The sequence below is a fragment of the Neoarius graeffei genome, chromosome 9 (assembly GCF_027579695.1).
Source record: "Neoarius graeffei isolate fNeoGra1 chromosome 9, fNeoGra1.pri, whole genome shotgun sequence".
Taxonomy (NCBI): domain Eukaryota; kingdom Metazoa; phylum Chordata; class Actinopteri; order Siluriformes; family Ariidae; genus Neoarius; species Neoarius graeffei.
Genome location: NC_083577.1, coordinates 54780498 through 54802363, shown reverse-complemented (window position 1 = coordinate 54802363; position 21866 = coordinate 54780498). Strand labels below are relative to the sequence as shown.

At 41.0% G+C, this 21866-nt stretch overlaps 1 protein-coding gene across 11 annotated transcripts in view; it reads left to right on the top strand.

The window, feature by feature from the left end:
- Positions 1-21866, top strand: part of caska (calcium/calmodulin-dependent serine protein kinase a) — a 425905-nt gene that overhangs the window by 202858 nt on the left and 201181 nt on the right. For all 11 annotated transcript variants that reach the window (XM_060929833.1, XM_060929830.1, XM_060929834.1 and 8 more), the window contains exon 2: positions 12494-12606. In XM_060929833.1, coding sequence (XP_060785816.1) covers positions 12494-12606 — 113 coding nt within the window. The remainder of the gene's footprint in view (positions 1-12493; positions 12607-21866) is intronic.

Genomic DNA, 21866 nt, shown 5'->3' with positions numbered 1-21866 from the left:
CTTTCTTTCTCCTTTCTTTTTCTCCTTTTCTTTCTTTCTTTCTTTCTTTCTTTCTTTCTTTCTTTCTTTTTCTTTCTCCTTTTCTTTCTTTTTCTTTCTCTCTTTCTTTCTTTCTTTCTCCTTTTCTTTCTTTTTCTTTCTTTTTCTTTCTTTCTTTCTTTTTCTTTTTCTCCTTTTATTTCTCTTTCTTTCTTTCTTTCTTTCTTTCTTTCTTTCTTTCTTTCTTTCTTTCTCCTTTTCTTTCTTTCTTTCTTTCTTTCTTTCTTTCTTTCTTTCTTTCTTTCTTTCTCCTTTTCTTTCTTTTTCTTTCTTTTTCTTTCTTTCTTTCTTTTTCTTTTTCTCCTTTTATTTCTTTTTCTTTCTTTCTTTTTCTTTCTTTCCTTTTCTTTCTTTCTTTCTTTCTTTCTTTCTTTCTTTCTTTCTCTTTTTCTTTCTTTCTTTCTTTCTTTCTTTCTTTCTTTCTTTCTTTCTTTCTTTCTTTCTTTCTCCTTTTCTTTCTTTCTTTCTCCTTTTCTTTCTTTTTCTTTCTTTCTTTCTTTCTTTCTTTCTTTCTTTCTCCTTTCTTTTTCTCCTTTTATTTCTTTTTCTTTCTTTTCTTTCTTTCTTTCTTTCTTTCTTTCTTTCTTTCTTTCTTTCTTTCTGTCTTTCTTTTTCTTTCTCTTTTTCTTTCTCCTTTTCTTTCTTTCTTTCTTTCTTTCTCTTTTCTTTCTCTTTTCTTTCTTTCTTTCTTTCTTTCTTTCTTTCTTTCTTTCTTTCTTCTCTTTTTCTTTCTCCTTTTCTTTCTTTCTTTCTTTCTTTCTCTCTTTCTTTCTTTCTTTCTTTCTTTCTTTCTTTCTTTCTTTCGCTGTAATGCAGCCCAGCTGTGAACAAACACTCCCCCCCCCCCCCCCCCCCCCACCCCCCAGTGTTTTTTAAAAGCATTTTTCGTCTTCAGATTTTCTTCAATAATTTTTCATCCTTTACTACGTTTGGTTGTTTTTCCCCCTCTGCATTTTGTTTCCCTCTTTCCATCATCCTTGCTTGTATTTAGCTATTTTTTTTCCTTCTGCTAAGAACAAGTCTTTCATGTTCACATCCATTTGCGCACATGTGTCTGGGTGGGCGGGGCAGTGTGGCCTCGCACCCTGCTTTAATGGGCACAGTGCCCTGTTGTATCTGCCACTAAAGTGGTCACTCGCTGTGTCCTGCAGCACTTCACCACTGGTGACCGAGCCTGTGATTATGGCGGCAGCAGCTGCTGTTCACTCCCATCATGCTTTTGGGGTGACTGAGGGATGTGCTAAGCTGGCAGAGGGTCCACCAAGTTTTCCTAAGCTAAGCAGACACTGTACAGTTAAAATGTTGCGGTGCGAAGAACGTTCACATGGCACGCTGATGTGGGTATTTATGCCGTTTGCTGACACAAAACCTGAGGACGTATTCTGCCCGAATTTCCAGTAATTTTCCAGTTCATAAATTCTTTTTACCAACAGTCTTCTCTGGTTATACATGTAATGGATGTCTTCTGCCAGCGTTTTTTTCTGTTCTCATTCTTGTATTGTATTCTATGTACGTACATAATGCATACATGGCAGACACAAGAGGGCTGTGGTGTAGACACTGAGCATAGTGATCAAAATCGATTAAACAACTTGGGGAGATTAAAGGCAGAGTGATAAAGCCTTATTGCCTTTCCTCCATGGACACAAGGGTCTCCTGGAGTCACATGGCCACTCGCTCTCAGCGCCTGGTCAGGAGGTGATAACTGAATTTTTATATTTTAATCGTGTTGTTTTTTAAGCTTTCCTGTTTTGTCTTGCTTCCTGTCTTACTATTTATCCTCCTCATTTCTGCCTGGCATCACATTTTCTCCTCAGGCAGAGTAACGGAGATCGTCAGTACTATTCAGCAACGAAGGCCGTAGGAATATCCTCTGCATATTCGCCATCATTTAATTACTGATCAGTTGTTATTGCCCGTGTTTTTATTAAACGATACGTAACAGTACATTTACCAAGATCCGTAATATCCGTTGCTAATTTGTATTTGCAAGGGGATTAACTGTGGGAGTGTTGCAGGTGATCTGCGAAGATGAATCGAGTGAATGACAACATGTGCAAAATAAGAGGCGGAAACAATATTTAAATGAGATTTTTTGCATGTGCTGTTTGTTCTCACGTTTCGTTGAGATTCCCAGAAGAGTACACTGAATAAAACTGAAACTTGTGTGTAACAGAGATTAAAGGCGTGAGAAATGCTGAAAAACTGTTTCTAATACAGTATGGGTGTGCATTTTGTCAAGAAGTGGTGTGTGAGGGGTGGGTTTTATTAATTAATTTATTTTTTTTTAAAAGGAAGCGGCTATTCTTACAATGAGTCATAAGAATAATATTTTCCTTATTCTTACGACATGAACGTAAGTTCCGGTAGCACATGCGCAAATCGCTATCAACAGATTGAAAAAATGGCTGAAGAAACGAGCAGCTCGGCGCAGGATAAGTGTTCACAATTTATGCATGAAGGTGTAGAATTTGAATCTTATAAGTCTCTCAGACTCGCTGTAGAGGAATGGGAGAAGAACTTCTTGAAATAAATTCTGTTCTTTAATATGTATTGGTATCTTGAATTTGTACGTTTTTAAAACATGTATTTGTAGACTAGGGCATGTAGGGTGCTGAACGTTTTTCGGAATGAAAAATGTGCATTTGTTCATGAAAATAGTATTTCTGACTTAGTTGAGTAAATGTGTAAATTAATATTGTGATGCTGGATATTTTTGGCTTTATAAAAATGTACGATTTTAAAACATGTATTTGTATTTGCAAATAGGACCAGGCTGTTGAAAGGTTTTGGAATAAAATGTTTTTGAATTTGTGAGATACATATGTTATTTACCAGCTGGGAGGTCCGTATGGTGAAATACCGTGACCGAGGTCTTGAAAGTACTGAGCGAGGCCCTCTGGGCCGAGGTAAGTATTCAAGGCCGAGGTCACTGTATTTCACCATACGGACCGACCTTAAGCTGGTAAATAATATATTTTTTTCTTTACCAAATTCTAACGGAAACCCAGAGCGCCTGAAAGGGAAAACCGAGCCGAGCCGCCATTTTGAATCCTCATTCACGGCTGTAATGCAAATGGCTTCCTCCTCGGTATACAAGTGCACTTCCATGGCAGGAAAAAAAACTACATTTTGCCACCTATGTAGTCCCCTATTTATACAAATAGGAGTCATTCAGGATTCAGCCATGGTTTTGCTCGTCGTTAGCAGCAGTTAGAGGTTTTTAGCTTTCTCCTGAAATGTTTTCTTTTATTTCTTCTTCCTCAGGGTAGTAAAACTCGCTTTCGCTGTGAACACTGTCATCGCTATCCATGCTGTAAAATTAATGCTATTCTCCTGAGAAATGCTGGCAAAGATTTATAAGATGTTTGATAATCTTATAAATAAATCTTATTAAAAAAAAAAGATAAACGTTGACCAAAAATGCTACTATATTGTTTGTTGTTGTGAACGAGCGAGTCGCCAGAGGTCCGTAACCGGGGTCCGTATTGTAGGATACGGACCCGCTTGCCAACCAATCGGAGCGCAGGATTTGATGGAAACCGCACCGCGAAAAAAATAATTTGGTGTATTTTTGGCTCACCTGAGCGAGCCCATGTTGTCACAATTTGTCTGTCCGTCTCACTACATGCTAATATGTATGTTATTTTACTAGTGTCCTTATTAATTCTTGCTATAACGGAACGTTATCGATGTGAATGGTTATTGTGCTGATCAATTCATAGGAGTTAACTACTGTCCATTTATCCAAAGAAAAACTTGTAAGGAGCTTAATATACACCTCAACTAGGTCACCTGTTAGAGCCAACAGACACAAGTAGGCAACCTATCTCACGTTCAAAAATAAAATGGGAAAAAAAACCCGTCTGGAAAAATCCCAAGGGAGTCTGGAGCCAGATTCGTGACGTTACCTGCGGAAGCGCCAGCAGGCTGCGAGAGCTTTGCACGGTTTCAGTGCACAGCCTGTGTAGACCAAGCGCTCCCATTTCTCTCTCATTGTCCGGTCTTTTGGGAAACGATGAGTGCTAATCCCATCAAGATTGGTGTTGCTACACCCTCCTACGATACATCTGTTAACCATTTTAATAATTACGCGATAACGTTGAAGAAATTTGCAGAAAACCACCAGGTCGTTTTCTCATAAACAAACCAGCGCTGATGTAGGATTCAGAGGGAGGCATCCTGCATGCGACGTCACAAAAATCACTGTTTGCCGGGAAATCCAAACGCCAAGTTTTTTCAGCGGTGGACCAATTCGCCTCAAATGGCTTGATTTCAACTGAATTTTTCTGGTATTGCGCAAGGTAAAAAAAACTGCAGAGAATGCAGACTGTGACAGATATTTGACCAAAGTTTAACATAAAATAGGAGAATTACATTGATCTTGCTCCTGAATTTACCCGTGATATGCACTTTAAACATTCCATTTACCAGCTTCTCGCTGCCTAGATGCAGCCAGGTGACCTGCAGCAGCAGCCTACCTGGCTCATTACTGAGAGAAAGCCTGCCTCTTGTATTTTTCACCAAAAAAGTAGCTGTAAGGCCTAAGAAGTACAGTTTGCATTTTTGTTGAATTGACCAGTCTGCCTGGGCTGCGTGGACCTGTTTTTTTTTTTTTTTTTTTGTCTTACTCGGAAAAAATTATAAATGTCATATTAAGAAAATATATACTGACGTTAGGCACCAAAATAAAATTGATAAGGAAATTATTTCTGATATAGTCACTATGCACCTTTAAAGCGTGGGCAGCTACTGAAGTTTTGGCAAAGCCAAAAGTAGCAAATCATTTCTATTTTATTTGCCCATGTTTATTGAAACGGGTAATTTTTGTCATGTACATGTCATGGCGGAGTTTGCATGTTCTCCCCGTGTCCGCGTGGGTTTCCTCCGGGTGCTCCGGTTTCCCCCACAGTCCAAAGACATGCAGGTTAGGTTAACTGGTGACTCTAAATTGACCGTAGGTGTGAATGTGAGTGTGAATGGTTGTCTGTGTCTATGTGTCGGCCCTGTGATGACCTGGTGACTTGTCCAGGGTGTACCCCGCCTTTCGCCCGTAGTCAGCTGGGATAGGCTCCGGCTTGCCTGCGACCCTGTAGAACAGGATAAAGCGGCTACAGATAATGAGATGAGACATGTCATGGCTAATGATCAAAATATTTTTCACCCAATCCCGTAAGCGTAATTCTTGCGTCCCTGACACTGGTGTGAGTACAATAGCTCTCCCAGCATCTATTTTTACGCCCGTTGCCGTAAGTATAATTCTTACGACGAGGCGTAAGAATAAGTGATACTGATTTGCACATGTGCTACTGGAAATTACGTTCATGTCTTAAGAATAGGGAAAATATTATTCTGACGACTTGTCGTAAGAATAGCCGTGGCTTTTTTTTCTTTCTTTAACCATTTCAAGGCTCTTTTTTTTTTTTTTGCATAAGAAGTGCAAATGTGCAGTGAAATGAATATGAAACAAACTTCAGGGTTTTTTTATTAAAATGTGTCTACTTTCATGGGGCTTTGTACATTTTTATTATCTTTTATCGTGTTTGTGTAATGTTACTCTGTCTGTCTTGCGCTGCATGTTGACGTGCCTTTTTCATAATTTCTCTCATCTGTGCAGCACTCTGGTCAGATTCGGCGGTGTCAGATGTGCTGTAGAAATATTTTGAAGATAAAGAAAAGGAGAGCTTTACTGCAGCTGTAATTAGCCGTCGTTTGTAATATGAAACATTTTGAGTGTTTGACACTAAGACTACGTTCAGACTGCACCCTGAAACGACCCATATCCGATTTTTTTGCCCATATGCGACCTGTATCCGATTTGTTATTGACAATCTGAACGACACAGATCCGATTTTTTCACATGCGACCCAGGCCGCTTGGATATGTGGTCCTAATTCCGATGCATATCCGATATTTTCACATGCGACTGCAGTCTGACCGGACAGGTCGCATTCATGCAACCTACACGTCATCAACAAGAGACAAACGTCACTATTCTGCGTTGGCTAATCCCGCCTCTTTGGTGGAAAACAACAACATTTGTACAGTTTTCAGAATTTAAATAGACTTTTATAGAATTGATCAAGCTAATGGTGGATTTGGTAGGGACCTGGATGTTGATCTGTTAGCCTGATTAAATAAAACAGTTTCTATAACTGATTTATAACTTAAACCATCCTGTATTACAAGATTATAAGATTGTTCTGGAAATTTCCAGTAATTTGACACCTTCGGTCTCATTAGTCTGCTGCCCACATTAATCAGATTATTGTGTGAGTTCCGCCGCCGCCACAAAAACCACATCGCCAGGTCTCGCCTCATCTCCATCGCAAACTGCACTGGTGTTTATGCACCTTGAGCCAGCGCTGAGAGAAGTTGCAGAATTCAGCTGGCTATAAACGATCTAAATAAATATTTATAAAAATGTAGAAAAAGTTTATTAATATGACGAAATAAATATGTGCAAATTATTAAGCCTGAATTAAGAGTTTGGTAATACAGCGGCCGTATCCCAAATGACTGCCTACTGAAGCTCGAGTGCACTATATAGAGTTTAAAAATCCATTACTTCCTAGTAACATGTAGTGCACTTATATAGAAATTAGAGAGACATTTAGGAGTCAACCCTCGTTACCAGGCTACACGTTTTCATTTCAGTTCAGAAACAAAAGCACACACGAGACCTCACACTTTAACACTAACCAGATAATTAAACAAACAAACAAAAAAAAATCATTAAACATGAAGTGCGCGCTTTTTTTTGTTTACGTATTACGTAGATGTGCTTATTACGTGTCAATTTGCGCATGCGAGTCGTTTTCCGTTCATACTGGAGATCGCATACAAGTCTCATATAATCGGTAATGTGAACGGCCTAACAAAAAAATCGGATTTCACAACAAATCGGATATGGGTCGTTTCAGGTTGCAGTCTGAACGTAGTGTTAGGTACAATTTCTATACCTTTTCTCATTGTATAGTTTTGGTAAATTATAATGGTTTGTAAGAGTCAGTTTCGTCTTTCACAAAATTCTGTGGGGGTTTCTGCTAACGTATTAGCTGCCCTTTGGTCATATTAATTTGCGCACACAGACGCCTTTCTCCAGGTTACTTTCAGGCTCAGTAAATTATACTCCAGCTGTTAAATTAATCTCTTTGCAGAGACACGGCTCTGTATTTTGCCCTGAAGAGTAACGGTCAATACTGGTTATAGCAGAATCTAAAGCGTGCTCTATTGTATAAGGTGCAGCGTGTGTGTGTGTGTGTGTGTGTGTGTGTGTGTGTGTATATAAAGGTTGTTATTATTATGACTGAAGCTGTGGGTGTGAGTGAGAGTCCAAGTTGCGTCAGTGTGGTGTGAGGTTGCTGTACCTCAGGCTCTGGCAGTAAAGCGGCTTTGGGCCCTGTGCCATCTGCTTCCTCAGGCTGCTGAGTTGAGGGGAAACCCAGGGCCGTCTCATACTGGAATTAGCAGGATCATGTGACGGTAAACTCCTCTTTAATATGTGGTGTGTAGGTCAGAGATGAGAACATGAACATCAGGACCTACAACAGAAGGGGTGTTCACACGGCACATATTTGCATCGATGCTGCACCGATGTATTTTGTTGCGATATATCTTACACCGGTGTAAATTTTGTGGAGCGTTCACACGTCTCAAACCTGCTTACTAGAGAGAAGCGTGTTAGCACCGGTGCAGCCCCACTTGCGTTGACACGGCAGTTTTTGCGACCGTGCTATACGATAGTAATAATGCGGAAATGAAATATGCGCATGCGTGAAAATGTACTTCCTTTTCCCGCCTTGTTTGTGATCGATATATCGAAAAACCATGGTTTATACTTCTCCAGACAAACTTTCTACATTGTGGTCTATCAGACACCGTAAAAGGGTAAAAGAGAGAAAGGAAAGGTTGCGCAAGTACAAGAGAGCACGAAAACGACGCATTCTACAATTCATTCGGCAACAAGTCGACGACTTCGTGTCGTTCATGGCCATGTGGACGGTTGTCATGGCATCACCAAGCGCCGGGAAAACAACGTGGATGAAGACACCAGTGTTGCCAGATACTGCTGACGTTTTCCAGCCCAAAATATGTTCAAATCCACCAAAATGCACTTAAAACCACCCAATCTGGCAACACTGGAAGACACGCAGTTCTGTTGTTGTTGATATTCACCATTTTGGAAGCGCAAAATACCAGGATGCAAATTATGCAATGCCCGTATGTAATCAACTCTCCTGACGCGTAGCGAGTCTACCCCTGTAGCGTTCAGACGGCCCATTTTATATCGGTGCTGCCCCGCAAACTAGCATTTACTCCGGAGTAAATTTCTTAACCCACCTCCCGAGCAGGGTTAGATTTGCACCGGTTTAAGCAGCTTTCAGGGGCTACGCCGGTATAACTTTGTACCGTGTGAACGCTCTACCGGGGCAGCCCCGGTGCTACACCGGAGTAAAAGTTGCCGTGTGAACACCCCTAGAGAGATTTAGTCTTCTTGCCCCACCTACTGTTAGCCCTTTTAATCACCTTTGCAGTTGTTAAACATTTTAACCAGTCAGGTTTGTTTTTTTTTCTTTTCTTGTCTTCATTCTGTTGTGTTTATAGCTCACTTTAGTCCAGCTGCTTTTCCGACTGCTTTTAAAGAGCGCACAGTGATGGATGTCTGTGAATGCGAATATGAGCACAGTGCTCAGGCTGCGCAAAAGGCAAATCATATCTCGTCAGGACACTGCGACACGTATATCCCTCACCCTGCATGCACGCTAGCGAGTAACAAAGCAGCAGGTGACTGACTCTTCACTTCCTAAAGCTGTGCACGACTGAGAGCTGCACTTCTCTCTACTGTGACAGGGTGACGAATCAAACGGAGATTTTCCTCGCTTTCTGCAGTTTAGTTGAAGGGAAGTGAGAAATCCAAAAGTTTCGGTTCAGTTTATCAAAGCAGTCATCTGCCATCAGGTCGACTGATGACGAGCCTTTGTGTAAACTGTAAATGAACTCTTGGCTGCGACGACCGAAAAACGGAAGCGAAACAGCCAGCAGTCTAGTCAGCTTCATCTCCGCTAAATAAAAGCGGTCAAGAATGTGCCTCGTGTTTATTTTTTGATTACCCTCAATGACCAGAATAGCAATACCATCAACAGCAGGGACATTACAATAATAATAACAACGCTGACGATGGCCGCTGTCAGCAGTGGTGAGACGGTGAAAAAATAACAATACATCTAGACTTGTTGGTAAAAGGGGACGTGAAGAGTAAAGGGAAGATGCATCTGGTAATGTGATCTCGGTCTGTGATGCCTCTCATCCGTTACAGAAAGCTCATCAAAGTTGTGTGTTTGTGGTGGATGAAATTAGGGCCTCACAAATAAAAAATTGAAAATTGCTCTAATTTTGTTTCGTATTCAGTCTGACCAACAACCGTAGGCGTTTTGCGCGCGCACACAGAAACAAGCTGAGTGAAATTTAAAATGATCTGCATGTCTGCTTGTAATGAGGAGCAAATTTGTCCTAAACATATATTTATTGAAATGATCAGTTATGAAACAAGCCATGACTAAATTAATGAAATTAAGTAGACGAGTGAGTTGTTGCTGCTGCTGCTGCACACACCATTTTGCTCAAAACGTGCCAGTCATGTACAGTATTACTCATAAGGGTGATTTTCATGAGCAAACGACTTATTTGTTGCTATTAAACAATGTAGTCTTGAACAGTGCAATCCTGCTACTCTAATGCTGTGTTCACACTTATACCGGTACGAAAGTGGTATAACTGTATCGATACAAAGTATACCGGTACAGTTTAGTGCATCTGTCCACACTAGCGAGAAATGTTTGCGGTTTTCTTTCACGGAGGTTGAAATGCGCGTGCGCGAAATGTTTCCGTGGTTACCGAGTAACTTCCTTCCGAGAATAAGGCGGATGAAACAACGCGTGTGTGCTTTTTGTTGTCAGTGTACAGTCTGTATTTCTGGTGGTCATTTATTCAGCCGAATCGTATAAAACGCGCGAGGCAGTTGAGAAAGAAACAAAGAAAACGAATCTCCGTTCTTCACTATTTTATTCAGCGAAGACATCGATTGAGGTGTGTGACTTTGCGCATGCGCATTATATTTGTATCGATACAGAACCGCTTCATCTGTCCACTCTACAGCGAAGCGCTACAGTACCGATACTGTACCAGTACGAAACCCATACATCCCCTCCCTTTTTCCTTCTCTTCCCCTCCCTTTCTCTCCCTTTTCCCCTCTTCCTCTAGTCTGGTTAACACCAGACCATATCACAAGTGAAATATGGTCTGGAATCCGCCTATTGAATTTCTCGTAGGGGAGGTGTGGTTTACGATTGTCAACGGCCGTTTATTGGACGTTGCGAATGTCTATCATTTGGCGTATACGTAGCCCATGGCCAATCATGGCAGTTGTACCCGGTGATGTAGTTAGAGCGACGAAGAGGCGAAGAAGAGAAGGGAAGAGAAAGAGAAGGCAAAACAAAAATAGGAAAACAATGGCACCGAACGATTACTGCCGTTTGTGCAAGACAAATATGAGAGAAGCTGGTTTGGTTAGTTTGGTTCGTATCGCTCGCCGCCATGTTAAATGTGATCCGTAAACAGTCCCAAATAAACTACAAGCTTCCGTTTGTCGAGTAGTACGCGTCACCGTCTTTCCACCCCTCCCCACTCTCTGATTGGCTCCCTAACTCAGGCGAGCCTTTAGACCATAGTTTCCATGCTGTCTTTTCAGATCGGAATGATTGCGTAAAGCAGCATGGGATTTCCCAGGCTACTCTTCCTCCTTTCTTCCTCCCTCTTTCCCCCTCCCTCCCTCCCCCTCTCCCTTTCTCCCCCCTTTCTTTGCTCCATGTAGCTCCACGGTCGTTTTGAGCCATTTTGACGTTTTATTTACAGCTGGAAAGCGCGTGCGTATTGTATTGTATGAATAACCCGGAAGACGTAGGAATGGTTCATTGCGCATTATATTTGTATCGATACAGAGCCGCTTCATCTGTCCACACTACAGTGAAGCGCTACAGTACCGATACTGTACCGGTACGAAACCCATACATTTGTGGGTTTCGTACCGATACGGTTATACCGCTACAGTACCGGTATAGTTGCTAGTGTGGACAGGTGTTGCGGTACGAAAGTAGTTTCGTATCGGTACAAAATCCCTAGTGTGGACAGGGTATGAGATGAGATGAATATATTTTTTATTTTACTAAATGGCAGGCATTTTCCTCAGGTTTTGAGCTAATGCAGTACAAATGTAATTCAAAATTCAGACAAGCTGTCATTCACAGACATCTGCTAGGGAAATCTACAGTAGCTCCCGCAGTCTCCTCTTCTAATGTTTAGTAAGGACGCGTATTGTTCCTTACAAACTTGTCGAAAGAATTCTAAGTGGGAATCATGATCTCATTTCTAAGCTAAATGTTGAATTACAGTGCAGCCATACTATGAAGAGTGGCTGGGAATGAGCTGACGTTTCATGCAGGTAGATTTTACGAGTAAGTAATTATCCTTTTCTGAGATATTGAGATGAGCGACGGAACTGCGGGAGAAGCACACATGCGCGAGCGCGCACACACACCACGCCAAGAAGCATAATTAGTTCCCATCAAAGTTCCCCAACATCGTTGTACATCTCCATCAACCCCAAAAGCCATTAGGTACAAGAGGAGCAATTCATCAAGGGGAAATGTGTGTATCTCTCTCTCTCTCTCTCTCTCTCTCTCTCTCTCTGTCTGGGGGCTCGGACTCTACTGGAAGGTGAGAGGTGACCGTAATCCTCCTCTGTGGAACCAGGCCTTTGTTCTTTTGGACAGTGTGACCCAGTGAAGGGTCTTGCTACTTCTGTGGAGTGTGTAGTCCTGTGTCATGGTCTTACTGCCTCACTTCCCTCCTTCCTCTCAGGCTAAATATACACACTTCCTTGGAACTAAATATAGCCTCTTCTGCTGTCCAGTCCATATGACTTTTCAGGCCTAAAAATCGTTCACTTCAGCATATCCTCCAGTGACTGTCGGGCCGTGTCCGCTTTATTCATCGTTAAATTAAAGCAATGATTACGTTTTCTATGAGCGAGATGTATGCAGACCCACAAGCCTGGATTACACACGAATACCAAGGCAACAGCAAGAATTGCGCAGTTCTTTAGATGGCACTGGAAGCAGAGGAGGCACTGACACCAGATAGATGAGATGTTTTGGACTTGTTGCCCAAGGTCCTCTTTGGATCTGTTTGATGAATTTCAGTTACACCATCGCATCTCGGGTGAAAGCGTGCCACTAAAGCCAGACCTCTGTAGCCGTAAACACATTTGCTGTTTTCTTGCTGAGAGCGAGATCCAAGCATGTCTGCTGAAAAATGTCGAGCTGTAAAAATGTACACACAAACCGATACCAGTGGTGAAATACAACTTCTAACCGTGTGCGTTTTCCTGATGCAGGGGGCCGTTTAGCGTGGTGAGGAGATGCATCAACAGAGAAACAGGCCAGCAGTTTGCAGTGAAGATCGTAGATGTGGCCAAGTTCACCTCCAGCCCTGGTCTCAGCACAGAAGGTAAGAGAAACGCACGCCATTTTCTGTAAAGTAGTCATGAACTCGGGCTCCTGAGTAGCACAACAAAAGACCGTTCGCCCGAGTTTGAATCCTGACAATGCTACAGCCATCCGTGGCCAAGAACCAGGAGAGCGAAGTTGGCCATGCTCTCTGGGTGAGAGTGATGGCGTACTGTCTCTCCCCTGTCAATCACAGTGACTCGAGCCAATCGCAGGCATCTGTGAGCTCATGTGTGTGTGTGTGTGTGTGTGTGTGAGCCTGCCTGAGCAGGAGTTCAAAAAGATGCAGCTTATTGGCTTTATGAAAGCATGTTAGGTTTCATCTTCCCTGCTTGGCTGTTTTCATATGATGGCGAGCGAGCGGGGGGGAATACCAAGCCCAAATTGGGGGGAGTAACTGAAATCAGAAACCTGCTTTTAAAACAATTAACTCCTTTTCGATGGCTGATTTCTGATTATATAAGGGCTGCTTCACAATCATGGTTGTCTTTTTGAATAACACCAACTGATTCCTGCAACTAGGTCCTGTGTGCGTGTGTTTCAATAAACCTTTGAGTAGCACGCCTGTCAGTAAATGAGTGGGCGGACACCTCTATCAAAGTGATTTTTGTCAGTGCACAGAGTCTAAAAGGAATGCAGTCTATGTGATATGAGTTTATTGCACGAGTTCGTACAGTACCTTTAACAGTTATTCCACAAAATCGAGTCGTACATGAGCTGATAGCCGACGAGACGCATAGTGCCGAGCTGGCGCTGAGTCATGTACGATGAGATTGAGTGGAATAACTGTTTTATTCTATCCACATTCGCTGGATTTCAAGAAATGGAGCATTTTTATTTTTAGCAAATTCGATAAATAAAACCTTGATACAAAACATCCGACAAAATCATTTCCGCTTACAATGTAAACAAACCAGCGAAATAACAGCAGCAATTTGTGAAAAATGCTATAATAATAATTCTTGAAAAATTTAAAAAAGATGCGTTCTTACCATCAAATACTTTTATTCTGTTTTTTGTTGCTTAATTTTTTGGGCTTTTCTTCCTTCGGGTTTTTTGGCAGTTGGCAAACCAACTTAAAGGTGCGTTACCGCCACCGACTAGGTTGGAGTGTGGAACAGGAGATATTGGGGGGGAATTGTATTCCTTCAGCCATTTCTGTTTCTTTTAAATACTTGACAATTTTGGGGGTTTTGTTTTCAAGTAGAGTTTTTTTTTTATTTTGTCCTCGATTGGTTCAGCCACACACTCCGCCACTTTGTTTTTCTCACGGTATATGAGCTGATATCCTAGTAGTAGAGTAGCCAATTAGAGTGCACGATTGATCATATCCAGTGAATGTGGAGATAAATATACATGATATTTATGGTATTGTGCAGGAGTTTAGCTGAACACTGAACCTTCAGAACTTTCTGTAGGTAGGAAGAACTGTTTCTCTCTGCAGCATGCTACTGATCCTACACGAGAACACACACCCACACCCACACCCCTACCTTATTTCCAGAGTGCCAACATCTACAGTTTAGCCATAGCATTTTTCCCCCTCTCTGACCCCTTGCTACCCTTTTCTGCTTCTTCAGCTAAAACACAGTCAGCCCAAACATGAATAAAATTTTCCTGGCAGAAAGACGAAGTTATTAGACGACTGTTATAGAAGAGTAAAATGTGTGTGTGTCGTGTTTTTATATATATATATATATATATATATATATATATATATATATATATATATATATATATATATATACAGGGTGCAATTTGTCAAAAAACCAGAAGGGGGGATGTTTTTTTTTTTTTTTTTAATCATGAAACGTCACAAAACTAAGGTAACAATAGGCTAACAGCTCAATAACATCCGATGATATCAAATGAATAACACTGTGGCAGCGGGGGCGTGGTCAAGCATCGGTCTGTGACAGGAGGGCGGAGTCAGGGAAGGTAAGTGGCAGAATCACTACACCTGTCGTTAATTAATGTGTTTGTGTGTCTTCCCAGTGACCGCGCCCTATTTAAGGAGCGAGAGCAGAGGGAGCTCTCTCCACAACTAGACGACTGATGTGTGTGTGTGTGTGTGCGCGCGTGCGTGTGCAGATAGAAGCTGAAAAGCTGAATAAAAGCGAGTTGTGTGAAATCAGTTCTGTCCTGCCGTCTTTCTGTCACAGACCGATGCTTGACCACGCCCCCGCTGCCACAAACACTAAATGAAAACGAACCAGAGATAATAAATTCATCTTCCTATCTCTCTGACTAAATACACAAACACTAACACACAACAAAGTTCGCATTGCTTGTCGCGTTGCTGTGATGTTTCTCTCCCTCCGGATGAAATGGACAGTGACTCGAAAATCACTAAAATACATGAATACTAAATGAACAGTTTGCTCTGATGGCGCAGTTCATGTGGCCTTTTCTGCTTTCCCGTCGGTGCGCTATCCGCCGCGTTTCGCCCTTCTTTAATCCACATTTCTGCGAATTTCTCAGCAGGGAAGGAACGCACGTCTGGCCCATTGACAGCGAGGAAAAGAAGGCTGTCAGTGTGGATACATTCATTCTGTTGCGCTCATCAGTAAGGATGTGATTCATGGCGCTAAATCCACGTTCACACTCTGGATATTGTTGTTATCTACAATGTATCTATTTGCTGGGGACGTTCGTGAACATCAAAGCTGCCACTTCGGGTCATTTTGAAAGTGAGTGCAATGTAGACCAGAGAAAACTGTGTCACAACATGCCTGTCATGTCAACTTTTTTTTTGGTTTGTTTTATTGACGGGGTTGTCCCCGAGGATTTTTTTTTCAGCAGAGATAAAAACCAGAAGGGGGGGATGATCCCCACCATCCCCCCCAGCAAATCGCACCCAGTGTGTGTGTGTGTGTGTGTGTATATATATATATATATATATATATATACACACACTAGTGCATCTCAAAAAATTAGAATATTGTGAAAAAGTTCAATATTTTCCATCAGTTATTTAAGAAAGTGAAACGTTATATATTATAGACTCATTACACATAAACTAAATGTTTCAGGCATTTTTCTATTTTAATTTTAATCAGTATGGCACACAGTACAAAAACATAAAAAAAAATAAAAACCATCTCAAAATATTAGAATATTTCATTTCGAGTTTGAGTAAAACAGTATGAACACAGTGTATCTCTCGGTCTAGTTCAGTACACACAACCACAATCACGGGGAAGACTGCTGACTTGACTGTTGTCCAGAAGATGATCACTGATGCCCTTCACAAGGAGGGTAAGCCACAAAAGGTCATTGCTGGAAAAGGTGCACAAGCAACAGGGATGGCCGCAGTCTTGAGAGGATTGTCAAGAAAAGTTGATTCAAGAACTTGGGAGAGCTTCACAAGGAGTGGACTGAGGCTGGTGTCAGTGTATCAAGACCCATCACGAACAGACATCTTCAAGATAGGGGATACAACTTTCACATTCCTAATATCAAGCTACTCCTGAGCCAGAGACAATGTCAGAAGTGTCTTATCTGGGCTAAGGAGAGGAAAGAAATGGACTGTTGCTCAGTGGTCCAAAGTCCTCTTTTCAGATGAAAGTACATTTTGCATTTAATTTGGAAATCACGGTTCTAGAGTCTGGAGGAAGAGTGGAGAGGCACAGAATCCAAGGTGTTTGAAGTCCAGTGTGAAGTTTCCACAGTCTGTGATGATTTGGGGTGCCATGTCATCTGCTGGTGTTGGTCTACTGTATTTTATCAAGTCCAAAGTCAACACAGCCATCTACCAGGAGATTTTAGAGCACTTCATGCTTCCATCTGCTGACGAGCTTTTTGGAGATGCTGATTTCCTTTTCCAGCAGGACTTAGCACCTACCCACAGTGCCAAAACTACTACCAAATGGTTTGCTGACCATGATATTACTGTGTTTGATTGGCCAGCCAACTTGCCTGACCTGAACCCCATAGAGAATCTATGGGGTATTGTCAAGAGGAAGATGAGAAACACCCGACCCAAAAATACAGATACGCTGAAGGCCACTATCAAAGCAACCTGGGCTTCAATAACACCTCAGCAGTGCCACAGACTGATCACCTCCATGCCACACCGCATCGATACAGTAATTCATGGTAAAGGAGCCCCAACCAAGTATTGAGTGTATAAATGAACATACTTTTCAGAAGTTGGACATTTCTGTATTGTAAATCCTTTTTTTGATTGATCTTAGGGAATATTCTAATAATTTGAGATACTGGATTTCTGATTTTCATGAGCTATAAGCCATAATCATCAAAATTAAAACAAAAAAGGCTTTAAATATTTCACTTTACATGTAATGAATATAGAATATATGAAAGTTTACCTTTTTGAATTAAATTATGAAAAAAGGAACTTTTTCACGGTATTCTAATTTTCTGAGATGCGTGTGTGTGTGTGTAATCATGGCCATTGCCACATTTCATAATTCTTCGTTTGGACCCCCCCACATTTAACATAAAATATTAGTTCACCCAGCGCTGTTTCTATTGCTTCGTGAAAGAATCCATTCCACTTGATCGATGAGAGAATACACAGACCACTGAAAATCCACTCCGGGTTTTCCGGGCGTTCCCTACAACAGCTCACCGCGCGTGAGTGAAGTGAATCTCAGTGCTAGCAGAGACATTTTGGTGCAGCTGCTGGAAAGTGGAGGAGGTGACGTCAGCCCCATTGCCACCTCACAATGTCTAGCTTTTGCTAAAACCTTATTCTTTTGTTCTATGTCCTCAAAATTAACCCTAGGCCACGTTAAATTAATGTTGAACTAAACAATGAAATAAGCTTAGCCTAATGGGGTATTCTTGGTTGATGATGAATTGTTTGCAGTATTTGCTCCTCCCCAGACACAATGGACATAAGGACATTCTTTGCAAAGAAGCGGAAAGTCAGTCAGAATTTCCCCACAGGACAGGGTTTTTTTGTCCCAATGGAAATGTTAGTGCAGTTAGCTGGTTAGTCAATGTTAGGCGATGTATCAGCTAGCTTAACGTTAGCTATCATTTAATTCAAACCCGTAGGCCTGCCTTACTGTAATGCCAAGAATGAGGTCAAGTCTGCTCTGATGATATTTATTGATTCCCTGTTGTTGTGATTTGAAGAACTTGTTTTGTCTGGTCTTTGCCAGTTTTCTGGAAAGTAAGATGGGAAATCAGTGTATGGGGAAGGAATAGTAGAAAGGAAAGCAATGGAGAGAGATGGATGTTATTCCAGGTGGACTGTGAAGGAAAGGGGGATAAAAGTTATGAAGTGGTAGAAATTGTGGTGGCACCAGTGTAAGAAGGAGTTATAGCTATAAATCTATTTGTTATACTAATCTGTAAATGTTACTGTAGTACCACCATTGCATGTAGGTTGACAAAACTGCGCTTGTTCATTGTGTGAAGTTCTCTTTTATGTGTCGTTGCTTGACCCAGTGTGATTTTGTGTTATGAAGACTGCATGATGCCATGTCATTTTTGTTATGAGTATCGCTAAATCAGAAAAAAGTAAAACGCACCCACTAAAGTCACTGTTGGTGGTGAACAAAATTGCACCTATTCATTGTGTGAAGTTATTTTTTATGTCACCGTTGCTTGACACAGTGTGATTGTGTTATGAAGGCTGCATGATGCCATTAGGGCTGTGCGATGTCCCCTTAATTGGCATCGACGATGTTTACAGTGCAAACATCGTGATGGACAATCATATCGTGGGCGGGGGGGATTTTAATACCACATTATTAAATATATTATTATTATTATTGAAAGTATTAGATACTCATCCGAGGCTTTGGCACGTAAAAAAAAAAAAAGCGCTAGGTGATGTGGAATATTTGGCCTTGATAACGGATATGTGGTCCAGCTGCAACATGATGCCCTATATGTCAGCTACCGTACATTATGTGGACCGAGAGTGGGCAATGCAGTCCAAATGCCTGCAGACGAGTTTCATGCCAGAGACACATTCAGCGGACAATTTAGAAGACGCATTGCGCGAGACACTTGCCGAATGGAAAATAGAGGAGAAAAAGATCGCCTGTATAACAACGGGGCGAATATTTTCACAGCCATCAGGCAATTGAAATGCCGTGGTTAAGTTGTTTTGGGCACAATTTGAACCTGGCCATAACCAACTCGCTTGCGCAACAGAGGGCCAGTACAGACCGAGCGTTTGGAGTTTGCCGAGCAGTCAACACTGCGTTTGCGCACAGCTGGCTTTGGAGAAATGAGCTGCGCAAAGCGCAGGTGGAAATGAACCTCCCCGAGCACTCACTGATCACGGTAAGATATTAATCGGCTCTAACAATGAAAGACTAGTATTCAAACTATGAGAAGAAACTACACTTAAGCTATCACTCATTGTTTATTTACACCATATCAATTGAAGATGCGTTTCGGCCTTTAGTGCGCACTTGAACGCGCTAATTTTTCCAATTTATTAGTGTTTGAATTATTGCACCAGCTTTTAAAATCATGATTTAATATTGTTGGGTTTTTTTTTTTTTTTTTTTTTTTACTGTCTTTACATTTGTCAGAATCACCTTCATTCTTCCATTTGGTTTGACATTATGGCTTAGAGTGGACCATTTTGAGTCTGAAAGTAGGCCTATTTACCAGATTAAAGTTATTTGACTTCTGCCGAAGTCTGCACTTCACTGCCGTTTGGGGTGCAATATTTCCCGACTGAAGTCGTTAATAGTGGCTATTTGTTTGAACAACATGACAAATTTTACATAAAAAGTATAGTGTAGGCTAAAAAATGAAGTCAAAATTTATTATTAGTAGCATACTGTATTTGTGTAACCACATGTTATGTTCACTAGCACGTCCCTGCACCACAGCCTACGTGAACAAGCGGTAATGGGATATTACTTTATAATGATTTATATAATTATGTATTTATAATTATATGTTATATAATATATTTATATATTAAACAAAACTAACTAACTAAACTAACAAAAAACTAACTTTTTAGGTTAAATAGGCCCAGATGATACTGTATATGCATGATTATGACAGGAGGGGGCGTGGTATCACGATGGTGGCTCTCCATCGTGATGGATGACCACCATCGTCGATGGACGATGGCATCGTCTATCGGCACAGCCCTAGATGCCATGTCATTTTTGTTATGAGTATCGCTAAATCAGAAAAAAAGTAAAACACACCCACTAAAGTCACTGTTGGTGGTTTAACAAAATTGCACCTATTCATTGCGTGAAGTTGTTTGTGTCACCGTTGCTTGACACAGTGTGATTTTGTGTTATGAAGTTTGCATGATGCCATGTCATGCCTGTTCAATGTGTGAGATTATGAATATTCTTATTTTTAAACATACAGTTGAGTGTCACTATTGCTTGGCACAGTGGCATGTTGTGTTGCACCTAAAACTAAATAAAAAAGGAAACACAAAATAAAAAGTAAAATGCACCCATAAAGTCATTGTTGGTGATAAATTGTGTCACATTCATCTCATTATCTTGGGCGTAGCGGTGGGTTTAAAAACAGGCTGATGAATATATGGACTAGTTGAATGAGGACTTATTGTTGAGTCTCTAAAATAGAATTGAATTAAGTGACTTTTGTAGGTAAAATTAGGTGTTTAACAACCTGTTAAGGGGCGGCACGGTGGTGTAGTGGTTAGCGCTGTCGCCTCACAGCAAGAAGGTCCTGGGTTCGAGCCCCGTGGCCAGTGAGGGCCTTTCTGTGCGGAGTTTGCATGTTGTCCGCGTGGGTTTCCTCCGGGTGCTCCGGTTTCCCCCACAGTCCAAAGACATGCAGGTTAGGTTAACTGGTGACTCTAAATTGAGCGTAGGTGTGAATGTGAGTGTGAATGGTTGTCTGTGTCTATGTGTCAGCCCTGTGATGACCTGGCGACTTGTCCAGGGTGTACCCCGCCTTTCGCCCGTAGTCAGCTGGGATAGGCTCCAGCTTGCCTGCGACCCTGTAGAACAGGATAAAGCGGCTACAGATAATGAGATGAGATGAAATGACACCCTGTTAAAAATACACCAGAATGCAGGAAATGGCATCTAATTAATAAAAAAAACTTTTCTGGGGGAGGACCCCCCCCACATTAAAAATGCTTCTGACGCCCCTGATATATATATATATATATATATATATATTGTGTGTGTGTATATACATATATATATGTATGTGTGTGTATATATATATATATATATATATATATATATATATATATATATATATATATATATATACATACACATATATATATATATATATATATATATATGTGTATGTGTATATATATATATATATATATATATATATATATATATATATATATGTATATATGTGTGTGTGTGTGTATGTATATATATATATATATATATATATATATATATATATATATATATATGGTGGTGATAGATGTGGCGATCCCAGCTGACGCCAACATAAGGAAGAAGGAACATGAGAAACTTGAGAAGTATCAAGGGTTGAAAGAGCAGCTGGAACGGATGTGGAAGGTCAAGGGTTGCGTGGTCCCCGTGATAGTGGGGGCACTTGGGGCAGTAACCCCCAAACTGGGAGAGTGGCTCCAGCAAATCCCAGGAACAACATCTGAAGCCTCAGTCCAGAAGAGCGCAGTCCTAGGAACATCGAAGATACTGCGCAGAACCCTCAAACTCCCAGGCCTCTGGTAGAGGACCCGAGCTTGAGGATGACATGGATACCACCCCCCCCCCCCCCCCCCCCCCCCCCCCCCCCCCCCCCCGGGGGTGAGAAGGAGATTTTATATATGTGTGTGTGTGTGTGTGTGTATGTATGTATATATATATGTGTGTGTGTGTATATATATATATATATATATATGTATATGTGTGTATATATATATATATGTATGTGTGTGTATATATATATATGTGTGTGTGTGTGTGTGTGTATATATATATATATGTGTGTGTGTGTATATATATATATATATATATATGTATATGTGTGTATATATATATATATGTGTGTGTGTATATATATATATATATATATATATATATATATATATATATATATGTATATATGTGTGTGTGTGTATGTGTAGAGCTCTTTTCCAAAACGCGATAAACGCCAAATTAAAAAAGAGAGTTCGTCGTGCTATTCTGCTGTGTACTGAGCCTGTTCACTGCTCTATTAATGTTTCATGCCAAATCGCTGTATTTCCTTGTTTATATGTGCTGCAAATTGTAGTTTCTCTCCAAAACGCTAGAGGCGCTACACCTGTTTTTTGGCTGAGTGCGACATTTCCTC